At 44.8% G+C, this 22,882-nt stretch overlaps 2 protein-coding genes across 5 annotated transcripts; both read left to right on the plus strand.

Moving 5' to 3' along the window:
- Window positions 1–69: 69 nt before the first annotated feature.
- Window positions 70–13,465, plus strand: LOC114871845 (transcription factor EC). Of its 3 annotated transcripts, none has more exons than XM_029178339.2 (7): window positions 70–556; window positions 3,426–3,636; window positions 4,211–4,582; window positions 9,346–9,535; window positions 9,740–9,815; window positions 10,493–10,766; window positions 11,849–13,465. In XM_029178339.2, exons 1-7 carry the CDS (start codon window positions 243–245, stop codon window positions 12,086–12,088), a joined length of 1,677 nt encoding a protein of 558 aa, XP_029034172.1. In that variant the 5' UTR covers window positions 70–242; the 3' UTR covers window positions 12,089–13,465. The 3 variants fall into 3 exon arrangements, with proteins under 3 accessions (XP_029034172.1, XP_029034171.2, XP_029034170.2); XM_029178338.2 differs by lacking the exon at window positions 70–556 and adding an exon at window positions 1,245–2,205 and having other exon boundaries at window positions 11,765–11,852; XM_029178337.2 differs by lacking the exon at window positions 70–556 and adding an exon at window positions 1,248–2,205.
- A 4,615-nt stretch (window positions 13,466–18,080) lies between these two features.
- Window positions 18,081–22,719, plus strand: LOC114871848 (alkaline phosphatase 4-like). Of its 2 annotated transcripts, none has more exons than XM_029178352.2 (8): window positions 18,081–18,189; window positions 19,389–19,507; window positions 19,609–19,829; window positions 19,980–20,172; window positions 20,729–20,895; window positions 20,978–21,289; window positions 21,569–21,998; window positions 22,079–22,719. In XM_029178352.2, the coding sequence occupies exons 2-8, from the start codon at window positions 19,420–19,422 to the stop codon at window positions 22,294–22,296; spliced, it is 1,629 nt and encodes a 542-aa protein (XP_029034185.1). In that variant the 5' UTR covers window positions 18,081–18,189; window positions 19,389–19,419; the 3' UTR covers window positions 22,297–22,719. The 2 variants fall into 2 exon arrangements, with proteins under 2 accessions (XP_029034185.1, XP_029034186.1); XM_029178353.2 differs by lacking the exon at window positions 18,081–18,189 and adding an exon at window positions 18,247–18,557.
- Window positions 22,720–22,882: the final 163 nt, after the last annotated feature.

The raw sequence follows: 22,882 nt of genomic DNA on the forward strand, positions 1-22,882 counted from the left end.
CTCGTCTCGTCTCGGCTCGTGTCAGTGGGGAGGCGCCACGCTAGAAAGCAGAACTCGAGATCTGGGATCGTCGTTTCGGTGTCTCGGTGTCTCGATGTCTCGGTAATCGCGGTCGTTCGTCGCGGTCCGGAAAAGAATCCAAGGTCCGATTTGTTGGCGACTAGTGGCGTCGCGACGCGACGGTCCAGTACGCGCCGCGCTGCGTCGCGCTCCACCTTTTCTACGGTATCGGAAACGGCAGAATGGACGAATCCGGGATCGATATGGGTTTCGATCTAGCGGCTCTGACAGCTGATCTGGAGCATCGAGAGGCAAGTTTACGCGACTATCGATGCTTCAACAAAGCAAACGGAGTTGCTGCAATCGGTCAATCGGATAATGTAAACGAGATCGAGATCGAGACCGAGAACGAAAACGGAAATGGGAACGGAACCGGAACCGGAACCGGAACTGAAACCGACCAACACGACTGGGAACAGGCTCTTTCATTTTTGTCGTCGCCGTTGCAAGACATCATGTACTACGAGTTGAAGAGCCGAACACCGAATACCGCCAGGTACGTGATTGGCTGCGTTGAAAAACACTTTGACGCAACTCAGAAGCAGCCCGATATCTAAATCCTAACGATTTTCAACGATATCTGCTGATTCGAGCGTCTCCGTGCGCACTCTGTCGACAACGGGTGTAAATTTAGGTGCAGTTGTAAGTAACTAAGTACAAGTAAGTAAGTAAGCAACTTGTACACATAGTACGTTCCTCGTTTGACCTCTTCTCGGCACATTCTTGTCATCGTTCGGTTCGAGTCGGCTCTGCTCGATTCTCCTCGATTCCGCTCGGCTCGACTCGGCCCGTCTTCGGTTCCACCTTCCAATTCGCGTCGAATCCCTCTCACTCTCGATCTCGATCTTAATTCAAGGAAAATTAATCTGAAATGAAAACACAACCGCGTGGAAGGTTCGACATTTTCCACGAAACAGCGTTTGATGTCGCGCGGGAAACGGCAAATTTCGAATCCGCTCTTTTCGAATCGTCTCTTTGATATGTACATATACCGTTTTGCTGTACGTACCTTTGCTACGACTCGAAAAGTCGCGAGCAGCGAACGAGAAGAGCCAACGTAATTGGCGCGAATAGGCGAATGCGCAAAAGTTGCACGAATGTCGCGCGCGTGCAACGTCAAAAACGGCTGGGATAGAAAGAGGGGTAAATGAAATGCATCCAGGTTTAGAAGCCGAAACGTCGCGTCGCGTCGCGCCGCGTCGGTTTTCGTCTCTGACAGGCTGCTCGGCGTCGATGATGTTTGCGACAAAAAGAATTGGCGACATTTGCCTTTATCGTTAGTGTCACCGCGTTACCTCGGCTGGGCCGACGGCTAAAAATTTCCATCTTTTCCGGAGAGGATATGCAACGGATATTGAAAGAAGTGTGGCGAATCGTTGAATCGGAGGATTTGATATTGCTGCTGAATCGACTAAACGATCTGGCTCGTTTTTTAAGCGATTCGACGGCTATCATTGAGACGTTACCTGAAACGACGACGACAACAATCATTACCACCAGCTCCGCTACTACTACCACTGCCATCGCCACCGCCACCGCCATCGTCACTATCGCTATCACAGCGACGACAGCAAAAATAACAACAAAGTGGACGAACGTGTCAGCGAGAAATCCGTGTTTCGTTGGGTCGGAATCGAAAGTAAAAGTGGAAACGGCTTCGGTGCCGGTGACAGTGAGTGAATTGACGTCGGCATCGGCATCGGCATCGGCATCGGCATCGGTACCGGGTTCGGCGTCAATGCCATTGCCGACCACACAGTTATCCTCGTCGTTCGGTTCACTTCCGTTATCGCGACTTTATGGTCAAGCGAAGAACTTGTTGTCGTACGCGTGCCCAGCGCGTACGAAGATTGAATGGTCAAACGACAGCGGTAGCGGGAGCGGGAGCGGGGGCGGATGCGGAGGTGGAGGTATCGCTGGAGGTAGCACCGTTCCGGATCGTCGAGAAGAAGAGAAAGAGCAACGAGAGCAACGTGTCCGCGTACACATCGGTATCGACGACGATCTCCGCACGATCCTTGAAATGGATCCGTCGATCGTCGATGGAATGGCTGCCATGGCGCCCTTACCCTTGTCCAATGATTCTCGCAGCAATGACCACGTTGCGTTCGCACGCCCGTTACGCCCCATTCGCCCGCAAGGCTGGTACAGAACTGTTACAACGGTTCCAAGTTTGTCCGATGCGTTTTACGTCTTTCCAATTTCACCCTCTCGTTCCTTGTTCTCGGTTTTCAAAATTCCTTCCCGTCTCGTTCGTCCGATTCTCAATGTCGATCGAACGCGTCCGTACATTTTCTTTTACCGCCCTGCCTTAGCTCCTCTTCTCGGCCGTAAACATTACGTCTAAATATAAGTAGGTACGGCCTTGATTCTTGCGCGCAAAAAGATCTTTCGTAAATCTCGCGAGGAATTTTCTCGTTGCTGTCTCGCGGTTTACCAGCTATCGAAACGTCTCGCCCTCAACTATTTTTCCAAAAGGAAACTTTTCCCCGATTTTTAGAATCTCTCGATAATTAGAATGGAAGTGGATGCAACGGGATAAAAAGACGATAAAGTGGAAAAAGTAGGGATAGGTGGAAGAAGCGCGTCGGTTTTGTATCGAAGGCTAGCTTACGTAATTCGCGAAGATCGTATAGGAAGGCGTGTACATACATACATACATACATATATATATATATTGTATAATGCATACACAAAATGGACGAGGCTGAACATAGAAGAAAAAAACGAAAGAAGGAAAGAAACAAGGAAGTAAGAAAGTAAGGAAGGAAGATAGGATGGAACGCGATTCAGAGGACAAAAATCGAATCGAATCTCGATCCAAATTGCACAACCTCTCTATTTTAGTTTTCTTATGGCCACTAATTGGCCCTCTTCCCAATTCGGTAATACGAATTTTGCGTGTCTCGTTAACGCTTATCGCTCTGTTCAACGAACGCCCTCCGCGATCTTTCTGCAATTTCGAAACCTTTTCGTTTGTCCGTTTGTCCGTTTGTCCGTTTGCGAAAACAAGAGAAGAAACGTTACGCGGTAGCAACCGTCGAATAAGGAGCAACTATAGGCATTCGAAAGGAACCGAACGCAATCGTTTCATTTCGACTGCTCGATCGGAGCAAGATCGACTAAAATTTCCAGACCTTTTTTTCGTAGTCGCGAAAAAATAGCAACGCGGTGGTGAAAGTTAAAAATAAATTGAAACGCGTATCGATCAAGTGGCGAAACGTGTACGGTGATGGCGCGATAGCGTGAAATAAAGAAACGAGGAAACCGGGAAAACGGAAAAATGGGAAAAATTTCGGTGATTTTCGATGATTTTCGATGATTTTCGATGATTTTCGATTATTTTCGATTATTTTCTTTTTCAGTCCACCGACGTTCAAGACCGCAACGCCCACCTCTCGCACCCAATTGAAGCTCCAGCTGATGCGAGAACAACTGCAGGAGCAGGAGAGGCGAGAGGCAGAATTTCGTCAGAGTTTGCAGCAACAGAGACCAGCAGCTGCACCTCCAAGACCTGTACCCACCACCGCATCCTTGTCGACCATCGGGGTGGATGTGCCGCCGCAAGTCTTGCAAGTACGTTCTTTTCTTATTATTTTACCTATCTTCTTACTCTCTTTTCCTTTGCTTCTCCTCTCTTCTTTGAGGCATTTGGTTGAGAAGAAGCATGCGTAAGCGATAACTGATCGTGAGACGCTCGAGTGCGATAAAAAATGCTGACCCATTGAAACGAAACTAACTTAGGCGGTGTAATCGAATAAAGGTGAAAAAAGTGAAAAAGGCGCGCGAAACATTAAAACGCGAAAGCGTTTTAAAAGGAACGAGGTATTGGACGAAAATTTCTTCAAAGTTAAATTCCTTATCCTTGGTTACATTCTTGTCGTAAATTTTCCGAAACAATGATAGGTGACGTACAAGATGGTTCTCTGTTCGTTAAAACAGATAGCAAGAAGCACATATTAGATACCTATTATGTAGAGATGTACGCTAAGAGATAGGTAGAGTTTTTCCAAGTTTTAGGAACGTGCTAGGTACTTGCAGTGCAACGCGAATACGCGCACGGTACGCGTTCAAGAGAGAAAAGTTAAGTTAAGTTAAGTTAAGTTAAGTTAAGGTAAGGTTTAAAGTAACGTATCGATATTGTTTATAGGTACGTACGCTCCTGGAAAACCCGACTCGTTACCACGTTGTACAAAAGCAAAAGAACCAAGTGCGGCAGTATCTTCACGAATCGTTTCGCGGTGGTAGCGAAGATACCGAAAACGAAAACGAAAACGAAAACGTTTTTCGTGGAAACTCTGTCGAAGGTACGCCACCATCCGTGCCAATGGTCGTTCAGAGTGCACCACCGGGGTCAACGGTGCATCATCCGAAGCCGCAGCATCCTCATTTGGTGGCCTCCTATCCACACGCTCCGACCGCGACGATTTTGTCGCACGGTAATCCGGTCGCGGCCAGTCCAGACCCGACGACCGGTGCTATGTCACCAGGACTTTCCAGCGTCGCAACTAGCAACTCTGAGGTAATACTCTATCTTTCTTTTTTAACTTAACTTTATTCTAACTATCTATCAGAGTGATCGTTGCGCGACCGACTACATACCTACATACCTATATGTATGTATACCTATATCGGTTACGGTTAGACAATTCGAAATCGTAATTGCGAGCGCACTTGGTAGTCAAATGGTAAAGCGAATCGATCGCTTTCTTTCTCCTTACGATTAGTATTCGTTTTGCATCGCGTTGCTTTGCAAAGTCCCCAAAGAAGGGACAATATCGTTTCGTAGTCCAACATTTTCGATAGCCTCTTTTCACGCGCGTTAATGACACAGCTAATTGGTTTTCGATCTTTGGGGTAAAATTACCGTTCGCGACGTTCGCACCAGGCGCACCAGGCGCACCTGTTTGTTAACCAGTAACCGTGAAACTCAGTCAACTTGCTTACTCGTACGAGCAATCGCAACAAGATCACCAGAATTTTCAACGGATTAAGAACGAAAGGAGAAACTTATCCGTTTTACGCTCGTCAAATAGGAAATAGTCGAGATCGAAAAAAGAGCGGAAGTCAGAAACAAGTTGAGAACTCGTATCGTAAAAGAATCGCCTACTACTTACTTACATATGTACTTATGTATGTACATACATACGTCTGGTTGACAGAAAAATTTCTGGTGACGCGCAAACGTACTCGCGCAACTAACAGGTCAACCTGTTGCTGCGAAAACTTTAACGACGATGAAACGGTGAAATGACGCAACCAGGCCCGACTACATACATATATGTACATATACGATATCGTATAAACTTGATGAACCGAGTGACGAGGTACGTCGAACAGAGAAGAGACGAAACGAAATGATAACAGAAAAAAGAAGAAGAGGGCAAGAAAAAGAGCAGAAAGTCGAACGAGTACATATGTATGTACATAAGTAGTACCTATTCGTCGGTAGAGATAGTAGAGTGCGCGGTTGTTAAATAACGAGAATGATAGGAGAAGGGAGGAGGTGGAGAAGGCGGGAGAAGTAGGAGCCGATAGCGGCAAAAGGACAGAACGGTAGAACGGCAGAATGGCAGAACGGCAGAACGGCAGGGCGGCAGGCGTGGGGCATTGTATGGAGTTTGTGGCGCGTGGCGCGTGGCGCGGGTTCGAGCAGTCTCTATGTAGTACCAAAACGAACCGATCAGCGGTGGAGGTTCGTTCGGTCGAACGCGGGAGTAAACTTGGCCGAAGCGTCGCGTCGTTCGTGTCGTTCGTGTCGTTAGTTGGGCGTTCCTTTGCTCGTCAAGCACGGCTTTTCCGCGTCTGTTTGCTCGCTTTATCAATTCATCGTGACTAGGAGACGCGCGACGTTTTACACCGAACGCGAACAGAGTCGAACGAATTGAAACGAATTGGAAGCAATTGGAAGAAATTGGAAGAAATTGGAAGGGGAGGTAGAAGGGTGTGTGAAAGAAAAGAAAACTTTTTCAAAGGAAAGATCGTCGAATGGAAATTTATTTATTTCACGAAATATCATAACATCGTGGATACGTTCGGTACGGTACGGTACGGTACGGTACGGTACGGTACGGTACGATACGGCGCGGCGCGGCGGCAACACCCACTTTGAACACATTTGCCGCCGACCTACCACCGTTTGACCAATCTAATAAGAGTTATCTTTTCCTTCAAACAGATTCTAGTTGTTCGTCTATCGATGACAACTTGGAAACCGTAGGAATAAAACGAGAGTAAGAGAGAGAGAAAGAGAGAGAGAGTACGCACGCGCAAAGCAGACTTTTCGATAGTGGTTTTAGCTTTATCGGTTTTTTCAATTCGTGACGATAACACCGATCGCTTCGAAGCGTCGCGTCGTGTACTTTCCACGACTAATTTCCAGTTATCTCGGAATAAATTTCGTGTATTCGCGTGTGTTCGCCTGTTTGCACCTGTTTGCACCTGTTTGCACCTGTTTGCCGGTCCTTCCTTCGATTCTAACGCTTCCTCCGTTTAACTCGCAGCGCTTTTCCTCCGCGCCTCGCCAAGATCGAGAGATACGTTATTGGGTAACCGCAACCTTGAGGTGTGCTTAATCGTAGGTAGTCGCGGTAGAGGAGGCGCGGTAGTAGAAAGAGAAAACGCAAGGTTGCCAGGAACTCGCGTGTCATCGACGAATTGCAGTACCCGAAAAAATGCATTCGTTTCTCGATTCCAAGTTCGAACTGATCACGCTCACTTTTCTAACGCTCTCCGCGTCGTTATCCTGACGAGAATCGCATCGCCTCGCCTCGATACTCGACCATCTTCTTCGTTTCTTCTCGATTTCTTCTCGATTTCTTCTCGATTTCTTCTCGATTTCTTTTCGATTTATTCGCTAGCTCTACCGTCGTCTTCCCGATACTCTATTCGATTCGATTCGATTCGATTCGATTCGGTTCTCCATTGTTGCCTTTCAACGATCGATCGTTTCGCTCCGCTTTCTTTCCGATTCGAACCGCCGAGGATCGTTTGCGCAACGTTGCTAAAATCGCGAGTTACGCGACTCGTTCGCCAACAAAGTCGAACGACAAACAAAAGACGCCAACTTTGCCACGCTACGCCGCGCCGCCGCTGCCACGATTCAACAGAAAGATTCGCGCGTTTTTCGCCACGGTCTTTCGACTGGAACCAGATGGGAAGCTGTTGATCGGCTTTCGCGATCACTTTGGACGCAATTCCAAATATCGTACGCTTTTTTCATCAGTCAACGAGAAAAGTTCACCCCTTGGTTTCCGATCGGTTCCGATCGTTTCCGTTCCACGATCCTCGTTTCTGCATCGTTCTACACGTGAACGCTTGCATGCGTGCGCTCTCGATCGCTAACCAATCCCATCGAGACTACGCGGCTGACACGCACAGCCCTTCTTCTTGTTTCGCCACAGGCTGCCATTTGTCAGCAACAAGATGCCAGTATTCAATATAATCGCTCGAAGGTGTAAGGTGAGTTTCAGTCTGCTCCTCTACCCATCACCAAGTTTAATTCGTCCTTTTATGTACTCGTATGTACTTGAATCCAATCGACGTTGTCGATCTATCGCTCGAACGAACCTTGTTCCACGCGATTCTCTTATCACCTTCTTTGTTTCTCGAACGCGGAACGTTTGCGCTATAACTTACCACCACGCTTGTACCTGTGAACACGATAAAGAGATGCGTGCATTATACCTACATGCTGACGCGTTCTCCTAGGAACCGGATATTCTAACGAACAGCATTCCTTGTTTACAGAACCATTTACTCGCGTAATCGCATCCGATCACGAACAACTAGCAAGCAACCATCTATCTACCACGAATCTGTCACGAGGCTACGCGTTCTTCCGTCACTGAAAATTCCAGCGAGGCCGCGTGTCGATGTCTCGCCGCGCCGCGCGCCGCGCGCCGCGCGCCGCGCGCCGTTTCCAATTTGCTGATCGATGCACGCTACGTACCGTCGTTCCAATCATCGGATGATCGCGATAACTGGTCAAATGTTGAACGTTAATTTGTTCCTTCAGATAACTTCTTATCTCGCCACAAGAACCAACGATGACGGCGATCACGATTCGAACGTTAAGAAATCTATACGGAAGCATTTCGTAAGGAATACACTGCACCGACCTACATTGCAATTCCTCGATCGTTTTTCATCAATAGTCAATTAATTTGACATCGAAACTTTTCTATTCTCGATGGTAATTTTATTAGCTGCCAATATCGGCCAGCTAATTAGACAATTAGACAGCAGTGTTTTGAAATTTAAGAAAACGCGTTAATACGACCACTTTGACTACGCGCAACCATTCATTTCGCAAGCACCGATCACATCAGCAGCACGCGTCGAAACGCGATTTCCTCTCATTTTCGCGCGCTCCTGCGCTCATTCGTGACAACAAGTTCTACCTATCGAGTGCAACGATCCAACAACTCAACGACGTCTCGTCGATTGGCGTAAGACCCGGATGATAGAGCAAGATCTCGTTTAGATCTCGTTCGCGTTAAATCCATCGAATTTTCGTACGTTTAAATCCATACGAAGCTTGAAAATCGATTTCGGAGTCGATTAATCACTAATACTCGTTTAACTCTGCGTTTCACCTTTCGCTTCTCCTTCTTCTTTTGTTACTTCCTTCGCCCTCACACCCTTTCTTACACCCTCAATCTACTTTTCTAAATTCTATCGCGTCGTTGTCCGTGCACGACTCGCTATCGATGCGCCTTCTTCCATGAACAGACGTCGGTTATTATTGTTATGTAATTTTTACGTAAGTTATCCATGAGCCGTAAGCCGTAAGCCGTAAGCCGTAAGCCGTAAACCGTAAGCCATAAGAGCTACGTGTGCGCTGTATAAACATGCGCGATTTGAAGCGTTAACGCGCGATCTTGCTTCCTTTGCGTCCGCCGCGCTGCAACCTTTATCTATTCTCCTTCTCCTATATATTTATTCGCGTACCCATTTCATCTTCTTCACCAGTCCTCTGATTTTTATGCGTTTCTATCCTAAATCGACCCGCTCGATTCGTTTTTAGGAAATTTTAGAAATTATGGCAATATTCGGTCGAGAGCGCAGCGAACGCGTTAGGGCAGCTTCGGTACGACGGAGCAGAAGAAACCGGAACACCGATACATGTAATATCGCAGAGATTAACATTTACGCGACTAAATATGTATGCGCATAAGACTAACGACAAGACACGTTACGTTATGTGCTCGTGATGTAATCGTGATCGGAAAAAAAGAAAAAAAATAGAAAAATGGTTATTGCATTAAATCGATCTGATTACAGGCGGAGGACCTGCTGGACGACATTTTATCGTTCGAAGCTGGATCCTTGGGTGATAATCTAAAGGATGGTCAAACTGGAAGTCTGAGCAACATTCCGGAACTGCAAATCAAACCGGAACCTTTATTGCTTACCGAGGCCGAGATACACGCCCTTGCCAAAGACAGACAAAAAAAAGATAATCATAATATGAGTAAGTTATCGGTCCTACATTTCTCTCTCGCGTGCTTCCCTTTTGCTCGGCAAAGTAGAAAATTAAAATAATAAAAACATTTGCATCGAGTATCGAGTATCGAGTATCGAGTATCGAGTATCGAGCATCGATCAAGAAAGAAAAACGAACGAGAATACCTAATAATAGGTAGCTATTTTGTTAACTTACAATTATGAATTTCAGTCGAGAGACGACGGCGATTCAACATCAATGACAGAATCAAAGAGCTTGGTACCCTCTTACCTAAAACGAACGATCCGTAAGTACACTTGATAGATTTCTAGTTTTAAAAATATACATACATATACCTACTAGGTATCGAATACCTGTTTGAATGAAATTTTTCATTTCAAACAACGCTTCTTGAACGTTTCTGAAATGTTCCTTCAGTTATTTTCTCTAACTACTCTAACCGATAAGTTAGAGAAATCGATAGAAGAAAACCGTACAACATAGGTTACGAGGAACCGGATGCGTTGTTTCTTTCTTGAAACTCATTCGATGTTCGATGTTCTTCGTGTTGTTGCATAACGTTCGCGAAAAAGGAGCAAGGAGGCGCGTACTTTCGTATCGTTTCAGTGGTAAAGAACAAACGAGACAAGCGAGATATCGCGTTGCCGATAACGAAACGAATCTCGGTCTAACGACAACGGTAAACACACCGACACGACGATACGATGACACGACGACGACTCGACCTCCTATCTACATATGTACCTTATTCCGTTTCTATTCTCATGTATGCATAAAATGTTCTAAATTGTTCGAGTAAACGAACGATTAACAAACATAGGAATATGTATGCGAAAGCGAACGCGAACGCGAACGCGAACGCGAACGCGACCTATAACGGTCGCGAGAACCTCGAAGAACACAGAAGAGGAATAGCTTAATAGCAATAAAAATATTGTACGTAACAATGACTCGTTGTTGCAGGTATTACGAAATCGTTCGAGACGTCAGACCGAATAAGGGCACGATCCTGAAATCCTCGGTCGAGTACATAAAGCTGTTAAAAAACGAGTTGACCAGGATGAAACAAAACGAATTGAGGCACAAACAATTGGAGCATCAGAATCGTCGACTTTTGTTACGAGTTCAGGAGTTGGAACTACAAGCGAAAGCTCACGGGTTACCGGTTTCCGATTTTAATTGGGCTTCCAGCTCGGCCAATATGCAGCTTGCCAGGAACAAGTTCGAGCAACGCAAGGTATCCTTTTTTATCGTTTGCTAGCCGCGAAACGCTCGGTTTTCCTGGTATCGTACGCGAGCGTGTTCGACATCGGTAGCGTTAAATATTTTCAAGGTTACGCCGATACGCTGCGCTGATCGTTTCGCGATCCTTGATCCGAATAAACGTTCGCTTCGTTCTCGGGACTGGTTTCATAATCCGCATCTGTTCTTACGAGACTACCAGCTACGAAATCGCTCGTTTATTCGTGCCCTGAAACACAGATACACACACACACGCGCGCGCGCGCGCGCGTTCTCCGCCTCCACTGATCGACGAGTCGCGACGCTATCTATCTTTGTTTCACGCCTTCCGTTATACCCACACACCCACAATGTGTACCCCCCACTCTTTATCCCAATTGTATCATTCATTCTCCGTTTCTCGTACGCGTATCAGATACAGCAGAGCGTTATCTCACGGAATTAAGGACACGATCGAGAGCGATCGCACGGAAATTTTTCAAAGCTACGGAGCGAGCTCGCGTTAATCTGAATTGAAAATTTTTACTGTTTTCTACGATGTCGCATGTTTCCCTGCACCGAATCTCTACACAAGATATACATACATACCTATAATACGCATACCTACGTATGTAGAGTATTTCAGGTTGAGTACCTACAGTTTTCGAAAAGGAAGCCGCTGTTGCACGTTGCACGTTGCACGTTGCACGTTGCACGTTGCACGTTGCATGACAGATAAGGAAGAATGCATAAAATAGACGTCGCGTCGGGACGGTATGAATTACCGTCGACGAATTGTCCGAGATAAAGTCTGCTCGAAACGTAATGCCTAATTGTAATTGGGCTGCAAAATTGAAACGTTTATAACGTCACAGTTTAGATCACACTGCGTGCTTACCATCTACTTTACTTTAGAAATTCATTTATATCATTCTTTTTCTCTTTCTCTTTCTCTTTCTTTTACACGTGTCCGCTACTTTATCGACGATTTAAATGAAAAGACTTTCTCCGTAGTAGATGGAGCAGGAGAGTGAAAAAGATGAGTTTGACCTTGGAATGGAATGATGGTAACGAGGCGTGGCGTTGTTTGATCAACAGATGCCGGAGTTGGTGGCGGAAGAAGGAACGAGTTTGAGTATGTCGCAGCTCGAGGATCTGATGGAAGACGATGCGACCGGTCCGATTCATAGTCGCGACCCGATGCTCTCTTCTCCGCATCTACCACCGTTGAGTCCAGCACCGACCGGATGTCAGCACGGTCTACCGGACGAAGACACTCTCGGTAGTTTGGCATCGACTACACCAAACTCTTCCTCCGACATGGATATTGTCGCGTAGCAAACCCTGAACTGTAACAGGAATCGCAAAACTGTTCGTCCCTTAGTATTTCGAATGCGAGTGCAAGTGCAAGTGCGAGTGCGAGTGCGAGTGCGAGTGCGAGTACGAGTGCGAATGCGAGTGCAAAATCGGCCGCGAACGTGTTTCAACGTTAACGTAGCGAGTTGATATCGTGTGATAATTGGATATATGAAAATTCTTGCGAGAATGGGTTATCATTTTAACGGTTTATCATTTCGACAAAATGAATTTCTTATTCTTCTACTGTTCTTCAACTGTTCTTCAACTGTTCTTCAACGGCTGGCCGTTACGCGCGTGCAATTGTCTGTGCCCTTGCTTTGGACAACGTTTTCCTATTGCGTTCGATTTGAAAATTTCCTTCTTTCGTTCGTTCGTTCGTCCGTCCGTCAGCGTCAAGGCAATAACGAGGAGATTTTAGTATTCAACGCTAGTAGTACGCGTTCGTTGCTCCGATTCCTCGTAAAAGGAATTCGACTGATGCGGAGCCGAACCATTACATCTCCGGATCGATATCGTCGACACGATTATCGTGAAATACAAAGGCGCGTAAAACGACAGGCGAGAGAATACTCGCGCGGGTCGCGAGTTTTTCTCTACTCATGGAATGGAAGAAAATAAGACGAAACGAAACGAAACGGAACGGAACGGAACGGAACGGAACGCATCAAAATCGAATCAAAGCTATTTTTTCGACGCGCCAAAAGAGGTGTGTGCGATAAGCATAACGGTAGAACACGCTCAATCATCGTTGTTCAAAAGTGCTCGATTTTGTCAGGAACGAGGCCAACGTCGAAAGTAGTTTGTGTCGCAACGTTTCAATCTAGAATCTAGACACTGTCGCTTACAAAGGAGCGTAAATAATCTTACCAGGCTTCTTTTTCTTGCTAGCATTATTTTCTCTCCCTGTGGTGCTTGTTCCTTAACGTAACGTAAGACGTTAAACTATGCGAGATCACAGATCGAAAAGAAGCACGAAAACGAGGAGGAAAGGGAGAAGTAAAACGAAAGCGAGGACAAGGAATACCTAGTAGATAAACAAGACGGTGGTCCCCCTTTTCAAAACGTTCTGCAACCTTTCCGGATGCGCAATATTCTACAATCTACCAAAAGCTTGCGACGAAACTTGATTTTCTCGAGTATTTTGCGTTGGAAACGGCGCCGCGCCGCGGCCGTTTCTTTCGCCTTGTGATCGTTTTACTGATAAGTATACAAACAATCAAACATCGCGTTTTACTTTGTTCGCGCGTATTATTCGATCATTGTTATCCACGGAATCCGCGCGAGAATCAGGCGATGTATCTCGACGGTGCCCGCGAGAAACTACAAAGTATATAAAGAAACGTTACGAAAAAACCAGACCGTTTTACTTGTGCTCCTTATTTTGAAATTTTCAATCACACATACATATTTCTGTCTCTTGTTCCGTGCGTGCGAAACCGGAAAAGCAACTGACGGATCATAGAGAAATTAATCGAAAGATTCGGCTGTTGTGCTATCCCCCGTGATAAGAATACACAATATGCCGATGTCCCCCTTTTTTCCAGCTTGTGTCAGTAGCGTAGACTCCGAATCGACACAAATCATTTAAACCGAACTCATTTTCTTCCTTTTTCTAGTTACATACATACTCTGCCCTTTCCTTGGCTATCTTTCATCACTCGCGTTCCTTTCATTTGCATTTTTGCTTAGTTACACGCGTTTCCTTCTTCCTTTTCTCCATATTTACGCCAGTTTCGAATAATTGACGGACACGCCCAAGCGTAAAACTTGCCGTTCCTTCCGAATTTGTCAAATAATTTAGCACACGATAAAGGCGTGTCATGTACCGTACCCCACGGTCAACTCAACCCTGTTTCGTTCTACCGCACCCTAACCCGTTCGCCGAAGTTGGCAACGCGACGCGTCGCAGTACGGCGCAGCTGGGCGCAGCTGGGCGCAGCGCGGCACCGTACGACACATACGTTACTACAGCGTAACCCTTACGTAGGGCTGCTTAAACATCAGTTTTGCAACTGGCTGTGAGCGCTATTCACCACATTTTCTTTTCCTTTTCCTTTTCCTTTTCCTTTTCCTTTTCCTTTTCCTTTTCCTTTTCCTTTTCCTTAGCGTTCGTGGTACTTTGGATCGTATACAGCCTATACGCGATTCATCTAACTGGAGTATTCGCGATCTTCGACAAAAGTAAGTATTATACATTTACGATTAGTATGTATTTTTACCAACCTTGCACTTTGCTCGTACCTATGGAAGAAAAACTGCTAAAAATGTTTAAAAAATTTCTTAAACTATTTCTTTTCACGTAAATTTCTGACATTGCTTTTCGCTCAACGGGTCGCTGTTTCGATCCAATTGTTTCTGAAATAACGGAAAAAAGAAGTCAAGTATAGCGTAAGCGGTACAAACGGAAAGGCGGTAGCGAAAAATTGCTTTCGCGGTGCGGCTCACCCAAAGGTGAACCAAAGTTCGTATCGAAAATTTAAAAGTGCTACACCGAAACGCTGGCAACTTTTCTCGATAAAAAGATGAAAAGATACGCGATAGGGTTGCGATCCAGCGATTCAGTCGCGCACCATGCAACGCAACGATGTAAATTTTCCTATCTATCGTTTCCTACCCAATTCTTTTCTTTTTCAATTTGATCGTGAATCGCTGGAAATTTTCTTACACCGCGTCATACCACACCGAATCTCGCGTAATATTGTTTAGACGGCAATTATGCCAATATTGACATTCATTGACATCCTACTAGACGATTCGAAGATGTTCGCAATCGAAGCTCTGCTGTAAATAGTTGGAAGATGGTGGATAATAAATAATTAGCGCTGCTGACGCTGATTGTCAGAAAGTAAGATTCCCAAACAGGGAAGCTCCATAGTTCGCCACCATCTACCAAACAGCTAACTTGACCGTTATAGGTATTCGTCCTTTTTCTCCCGCCCCTCCTTACTTCTTACTTCTTACTTCTTACTTCTTACTTCTTACTTCTTACTTCTTACTTCTTACTTACTTCTTACTTCTTATTTCTATTTTTCTCCTATTCTTTGATCGCTATTCTTCGATCGATAGCTCATCGATCACAAGCTATCTTACCTCTTACCAGTTGGAAATACCGTGCGATAACGATCATGTTTTTCAGCGTTGCCCGAAAGATGTCCAGAAATTACAGGCTTATCCTCGCACTATACAATCGGGGACAATGTAACGGCAAACTGTACCGTCTGGCCGTCCATACCGAAGGCTGTTATTCGTTGGCTGGTCAACGGAAAACCGGTAAAATATTCTCTGTGTCGTAACTTGTAGGTATTTATATGAAATGGAAAGACGCTCGTTTCTATCGTAGATCGCAAACCAGAAGACGATTCAGTATTCGAGTACCACGAAGAAAAAGAAAAAGGAAATGGAAATGGAAACGCCGAACGCTGTTGGACTGCAAGTGAAATTGGAGCGACACGGGGGAAAAGTCGGCGGCGCGTACGCGGATAGATCGCATCGTGTATGGCGTATACCCCGATCAACACGTTTCGCTTCTACTTACATACTACTCTGCTTCATACTTTTCCTCTCGTTTACGAATGAACGAACAAATTTAATGTACGAATAATAAAAAACGGACAAGCGAAAAGAAAACAACCAAGACGTTATCCGTCCAACTAATTCGCGCGTCTCATTCCTTTTCAAATATGGCCAGCATCGTAACCTTTTGTTTTTGCATTTAAACAGCTGTGATATTATTAATATAAAACGTATCGAAATACTATACATAGTGCTCGTTTAAGCGAATTGGAATGAATTGGAACGAATCGCTAATCGCAGAGTAGTTTTTCACGTTTTTCTATGGCACAAAAGTTAAGAAAATTACGGCAACGCATCGCGTCGTGCAAACAACGAGAAAAAAAGACAGAAAGAAAGAAAGAAAGAAAGAAAGAAAGAAGAAACAACTCAAAATATCTATCTGTATGAAAATGAAATAACGACACCTCTTATACCTATCCCTTCCTTTTTATCATCGTGCACAAAATGTGAAGAGACGACAGAGAAGAAACTAGACTGTATCGTTTGAAGTAATTATCACGGAACAATAAGATAAACGGAAAATTATAGAGAGCAATAGAATAGTAGGTAATAAAAGGAATAGAATTGAATAAAATAGAATAGCAGAGGATAGTCTAGAGTAGAATGCGAAGAAAAGGAAATAAAATTGTTTGCACGCTAGAACAAAACATTATCGTCCTGTACCGCGGATCCGAAAAAGTACAATACGATATTCCCGTGGCGTGGTAGTGGTTTTCGTTGCGTGACAGTGAAATCGCAGTTTCTATTCGAGCAAACGCGTTATGTACTTGAGCCAATACCAACGGAAAAGAAAGAAAGATAAAAATGTACGACAAAATACACGCGCCTTATTATTATTTGAACAAGATCGTTTCAAGATAAAACGATTTCGTTTCGATAGATCGCACTCTTACGTCAATGTTTCAGAATTCCATACCGAGTTCATGCGTCTGACACGTATCCATGCGCATTTTCGTGCATTTCTGCCGCTTAATTATTGCGTGCTATTGGAAAATAAAGGAGCGATTCATCTTTGATAACTCGTCGTATCGGTAAACCTATCGTTCGATTCAACGATCACTTTTAGATCGAAACGTTTTAGATCGAAACACTGACAATTTGCAATCAGAGTAAAATGCAACGCAGCAATCCTCTCGTTTAAAGTTTAAACGCATCTAAATTCGTGTGACCGCGAATAGGCGAATAGGCGAATACGATCAAGACGAATCAACGTTCGATCCTTTGCTCTTTCAATTCGAGGTGTTTGCGTGCAATGAATTTCCACATCTCATTGTCAATGCGTATAGATATACTTACATATCCGTCTCCGGTGTTGGTTCGTTCGTTAAACTAGTTTTTCTACTTTATCAAATAGCGGTAATAATCTGAATCAGTCAGTGTGCAACGCCGGAAAAAATCAGTTGTTTCGGCATTGGAGTATTGCTAAATCTCTGCTCACCAACTTTGTTCTTTGCCTCGACAATCTGTACGTCGCGTCTGTTAGAGCAGAGCGTGAAAGAAAAGATTTCCTTTAGGAAATTCTTTTCGAACGTATCGAAAAGAGAAGGAAAAAGCGATTATCACGATATCAGGCAGAGATCACGGTATTGCGCTGGCTTTGGTTGATCGTTAACGAGGATCACGAGGATCACCTCAGACCGGGAAAGGGTAGCGAGTTTAGCGAGTTTAGCCAGTTAATTGTGACAGAAACGATAGAAACGATAAAAATGAAGAAACGTGAGAGAGACTTGACAACACGTGTACAGAACGTGGAACGGCGGGAAATAAAGGAGACTCGCATCAATATCTGAAACCAATCAAGAATCGGACTTTCGTCTCACCTCTCGAGGCTCGAGATCGAATCGAGCACGCTATTGGTCGATCGCGTCACCGTCTCACCCTCTCACCCTCTCACCGAGGCTTTGCCCGCTTTTCACGGCGATACGTATTTGCCTGGGATTACGCGCAAACAAATGGAATTTCATTTGACGCGACACGAGGATCAAACATCATGCAACATACCTAAATAGTTTTTAATTTTTTATGGAACTGATCGGGAAAAAAAACCGTTGCGGCTCGTTCTTTCCTGCCGAACTTACTTCACCTTTCTTCAGGTTCAATGTTTCACGTTTCAAGTATTGGAATAATGATTGAAAGATAAAAAGAAAAAAGATGGAAAAGATGAGGAAAATAGTGATAAGGGAATAGAGAATAGAGAATAGAGAATTGGCGGCTCGCAAGATGCTTTGAGAGCCGCGTTCGCATTAATCTGTTTAATCTGTCGCGGACATAAGACGTAATGGCACGGAGCTGCTCAATTACGCTTGGATTAACAGTGCACGAGGGCTTCCCCTTCCCCCGGACCACTTATCTCCTCGAGAATCCATACTCTCAGTGTCCCTTGCACGCTCTCCACCTCGTGCACAATCTACCAGGGCCTTTGAAACGCTATATAAAGTGACAAACTTGCAGAGTGACGCTGTATCGTTGTTAATACGGCACCACCACGCACGATCCGGTCCAGTTGGGTAATCAATCAGTAGCGAATTTTTTATCAAATCGAAAAACGATACGATCTCGCTTCTTGGACTATCCGCGTGTCTGTTCACCTGTTCGCGGCATCGCATCTCTTCGCGCTACCGCACCGAGTCACGCTCTCAGCCTTTTCACATAACGCACGCACGTTCCTCATAAACAGAAACTCTCCCTCACGTCAGTCTGCCTAAACGTGGTTCAAGTTTTTCCTCATCCGTGGCCGATCCGAGTGATAATCGACAATCGTACCGCGGCCCAACACCTGAGTTCCGAGTTCTGAGTTCCGAGTTCCAAAAATTTCGGAAGAAGACGTTTCTGTTCCGTATCACGAACCGATTCGTACATTTGGCTATCAAGTAGGGTAGGTAATTTTCACGAATTCGTCAGCGGTAACCTCGTTCAAACGTGTTTGAGCTGATTCGACAGAGTACTCCGTCGAGTGACCCGAATACGCTCGAGGTCCCTTGTTCGCGTTACTATTATGTAGGTACTCACCGTTTTCGTTTCTCGTTTCTCGTTTCTCGTTTCTCGTTTCTCGTTTCTCGTTTCTCGTTTTTCGTTTCTTGTCTCTCATCTCTACTCTCTAATTCTAATTTGCTTCAACAACGAACGGATTGTGTCCGCAAACGTAAACGGAAACGCGAACACAAACTCCACCAGGCAGGCAGGCAGGCAGGCAGGCAGGCAGGCAGGAAGAAACGTTCTCCCTCGAACGAAAGAACGCTTCCGATTCTTCGGTTACCGACTATTATTCAATCGACCAACATACGAATCAAAGAAAATCTAAATTGTAATCGACGAATTCAGTGGCACACAATTCACAATCAGCTTATAATAGCCAAGACCGTTCGTTACGCGTACACGTGGGTAATACATTTTCAGTAATTGACCAGGAAATTCAAAACTGGTTAGATGATACCTTGAGAATTTCGAGAATTTCGAGAATTTCGAGAATTTCGAGAATTTTCGCAGTCGTCTGACGCGCTCGAGATCGGCCACTATCTATCGTTACACGAAAGCAGAACAAACACTCCCGCTTCCCGTTTACCGGTTCCCCTCGAATCGCTTCCGTTTTATCATTCACGCGACGCGTGAATCTCGGTAGCAGGCTTAGGTAGCTCGCGAACAAAAGACGATAAAACGAGTGTCGAGATATCGATACGATCCATATCCCGTATCCGACTTGTTGCAGCTCTCTCGGCTCCGTCCCCCTTGCCATCGATATGAAACAACCAACGGTACTGATTTCCGCACTACTCGGACTTTTCGCTATCTCCGATGCTCTGCCACGAGATTCGAACAATTACGAAGGTTTGTCCACTATATCGATATATGCCTACTACATATGTACATATATCGTTTTTTCATACTTACGATGATAATTGACAAGGAAATATCGCAATCATGTTTAGACATGTCCTTTTGGTTGAAATCTGGACAAGAGGATCTTCGGAGAAACCTAGCTTACAGGAACAATGAAAATCGTGCGAAGAACGTAATCGTGTTCATCGGGGATGGCATGGGAATTTCGACGATCACAGCCGGCCGTATATTCAAAGGCCAAACGAAGGGCGCTACTGGCGAAGAATACAAATTGGCTTTCGAGCAATTTCCCAACACCGGGTTTGCCAAGGTGCTCGTGCGGAAATAACCGCATTTTTATCTTTTAAAACTTTTCAACGTCTGTTCAATTTGCTGGCGTTGGAAAGAATTTTCGCGATGGATCTCTGAACGCGAACGGATCCTCAGCGAAATAGTAATCTCTGCTCGTTGCTGTTCGCAGACTTACAACACTGACAAGCAAGTGCCCGATTCCGCCGGAACGGCGACCGCGATATTTTCCGGCGTTAAATGTCGTTATAGGATGATCGGACTGGATGCCAAAGCATCCTACAATCATTGCGACAAACGCGTCGATCAAGAGAGTAAGCTTACAACGGTCGCCGATTGGGCTCAGCAAAGCGGTATGAGCACCGGTAAGTACCTATAATACTTTTCTCGTCGATAGATTACCTACTATCAAATCGAGGAGAAACGATATCGCTACAATTTCGAGTACTTGATCGTTGCAGCTGAGTACACAACGAAATACGAAATACGAAATACGAAATACGAAATACGAAATACGAAATACGAAATACGAAATACGAAATACGAAAGAAAACAAAGCGAAAGGATCGATCAAGTGCTATGATAAAAATCCACGCAGATTCGAATGATCGAGAACGCGACCGACCATCCCGTATCTATTCACCACGGTTACCCGCTATACAGTTAAACACTGACTGTTAAACGTTTATCGAATTGACCTTGTCGAAACAGAGAGGAGGAGGTCATCAATCGACCTTCAGCTTTATCTAGGGCGTAATGCGTAACGCAGCAGCATTCGCAGCGCGCTCTCGTTTTGCTTCCCTGGATCGTTAGCCGAACGAGATCGCGTCTCGAAAAACTTGGACGCGAAAAACAGAATACATTTACCAAAAAGCTAATATCACGGCAGAGAGTAGTTATCGTTGAATCTTGCGATTACAGGATTCGTAACTACAACTCGGATCACGCACGCAACACCAGCCGGATTGTACGCTCACACGAATAATCGTGATTGGGAGTGCGATACCTCGATACCGAAACAATACAAAGATTGCGTCAAGGACATAGCCAGACAGTTGATCGAGGATGCACCTGGAAATAAATTTCAGGTAACATCGTCTTATTATACATAGTTCCTTTCTTGATAAGTCGTTCTACTCCGTATCACGCTAAACGTGGTCGTGTGAATAGGTGATGATGGGTGGTGGAGCACAACACATGGGTCTACCGCTAGAGCCGGTCGATCCCGAGACCTGTGTCAGAGAAGACGGATTAAACTTGGCAGAGGTATGGACGAAGAACAATCCCGAGGGAAATCTGGTAACAAATGCCGAACAACTCATGTCCTTAGATGTCGCGAACGTCTCGAAAATTCTTGGAATCTTTGCTACCAGTCACCTTCCGTATCACGCGGTCAAGCCAGTAGAGGTACCGAGCCTAGCCAATATGACCGCACAGGCTATCAAGTTGCTTAACAAAAACAAAAACGGTTTTTTCTTAATGGTAAGTCGAAACGTCATTTATCGAGCACTTTCAATCTTGCTCCTATCCCTCGTAGAGTATTTACGCGGACGTTTAACTGTACGCATTCAGTTGTACGTTCGTTCGTTCGTTCGTTCGTTCGTTCGTTCGTTCGTTCGTTCATTCGTTCATTCATTCATTCATTCGTTCATTCGTTCGTTCATTCATTCGTTCATTAATTCGTTCATTCATTCATTCATTCATTCTTTCCTACCTGACTGAAAATTTACGAAGCTTATCTGCGTGTTGTTGAAAACGCAGGTGGAGAGTGGCAAGATAGACCTAGCCCATCATCGCAACTACGCGAAACTAGCGTTACGAGAAGTGTCGGAGCTGGAAGAAGCGGTATTGACCGCGTTGCAACAAGTGAAATTGGAAGAAACACTGGTGATTGTAACCGCCGATCACTCGCACGCCTTCACCATCAATGGTTATCCGAACAGAGGAAACGACATCCTCGGATTCGCCAATGATCCAAACAAAGTGGACATGCCGGCCTACGAAACGCTCAACTACGCCAATGGTCCAGGATTTTTCCATCACAGACGAAATGACAGTACGAACGTTAACGATACGTGGAGACCGGTCGATCAAGACGAGACGCGCAACGAACCCTTCTACATGCAAATGGCTGCCATATATATGAAGGACGAAACGCACGGAGGTGAAGACGTCGGAGTATACGCGATAGGTATCTTATTTTACTTTCCTCAAGAGATATAATATATATTATTTCGTTTTTTTTTGTTTAATTAATCTCTATTATTTCAGGTCCGTACTCTCACCTGTTTCGCGGTACCTTCGAGCAAAACTACATTGCTCACGTGATAGCATATGCTGCTTGCTTCAAAGACTGGCCTTCTCACTGTGATAACACGTACGATCGTTACTTTTACAAACTGACCAATTCGGTGGATCGAATCACAATCTCACCCTTTTTTCTCTCTTTTCTATCGTTCGCCTTTATTCTGATCGTTGCCAGAAATTAGCCGTCTAGGTATCTTTTTCTTTAACTCCGTTATTTTCCTACCTTCTTTTATCATCGTTATTTTACGTTTTGGCAACCAGGCAACCGCGACGGTATCAGTTTTATTCTTTCTTCTGTACACATTATTTTCCACGATTTAGGTTCAGCGTATCGCGTAATATTTGACGTTACTCTTCTCCTATGTTGACACTCTTTACCTGTATGTCGCCTGTATCTGCGAACCCAGTACAGTGCCAGTAACCAGTACACCCGCTCGAATCTACATCCTTTGTACATAGTAGGTATATATTATACACCTGTATATAAGTATACATACACGTAAATATAATTGTACACATTAAAAGCAAGAGAATAATTTGACTCGCGCCAACAACGACACTGGCTAACAATAAGATAAAATAAAAATTATCTAGACGATATTGAATTATGGAATTTTACTTCTACCAAAACGACTAACACGCATAAACTGTTCATAATACATAGGTAGATACTGTCGGAGACTGCGCGTTCATTCCGCGCTAGCTCTCTCGACGAAATAGGTTCTACCTATATTGTAGATATGTATCTATGTATTTTCTGGCACGTCG

This window comes from Osmia bicornis, chromosome 1, assembly GCF_907164935.1.
Source record: "Osmia bicornis bicornis chromosome 1, iOsmBic2.1, whole genome shotgun sequence".
In the NCBI taxonomy this organism is placed as follows: Eukaryota; Metazoa; Arthropoda; class Insecta; order Hymenoptera; family Megachilidae; genus Osmia; species Osmia bicornis.

Bases quoted from the DNA above. Each gene is read 5' to 3' on its own strand.
- LOC114871848 (XM_029178352.2), top strand. From the start codon at position 19,420: ATGAAACAACCAACGGTACTGATTTCCGCACTACTCGGACTTTTCGCT. The intron at 20,173-20,728 runs GTAAGTACCTAT...TTGCGATTACAG, and splicing joins GCAAAGCGGTATGAGCACCG to GATTCGTAACTACAACTCGG. The intron at 20,896-20,977 runs GTAACATCGTCT...TCGTGTGAATAG, and splicing joins CACCTGGAAATAAATTTCAG to GTGATGATGGGTGGTGGAGC.
- LOC114871845 (XM_029178337.2), top strand. From the start codon at position 1,403: ATGCAACGGATATTGAAAGAAGTGTGGCGAATCGTTGAATCGGAGGAT. The intron at 9,536-9,739 runs GTAAGTTATCGG...TATGAATTTCAG, and splicing joins AAAAGATAATCATAATATGA to TCGAGAGACGACGGCGATTC. The intron at 9,816-10,492 runs GTAAGTACACTT...TCGTTGTTGCAG, and splicing joins TTACCTAAAACGAACGATCC to GTATTACGAAATCGTTCGAG.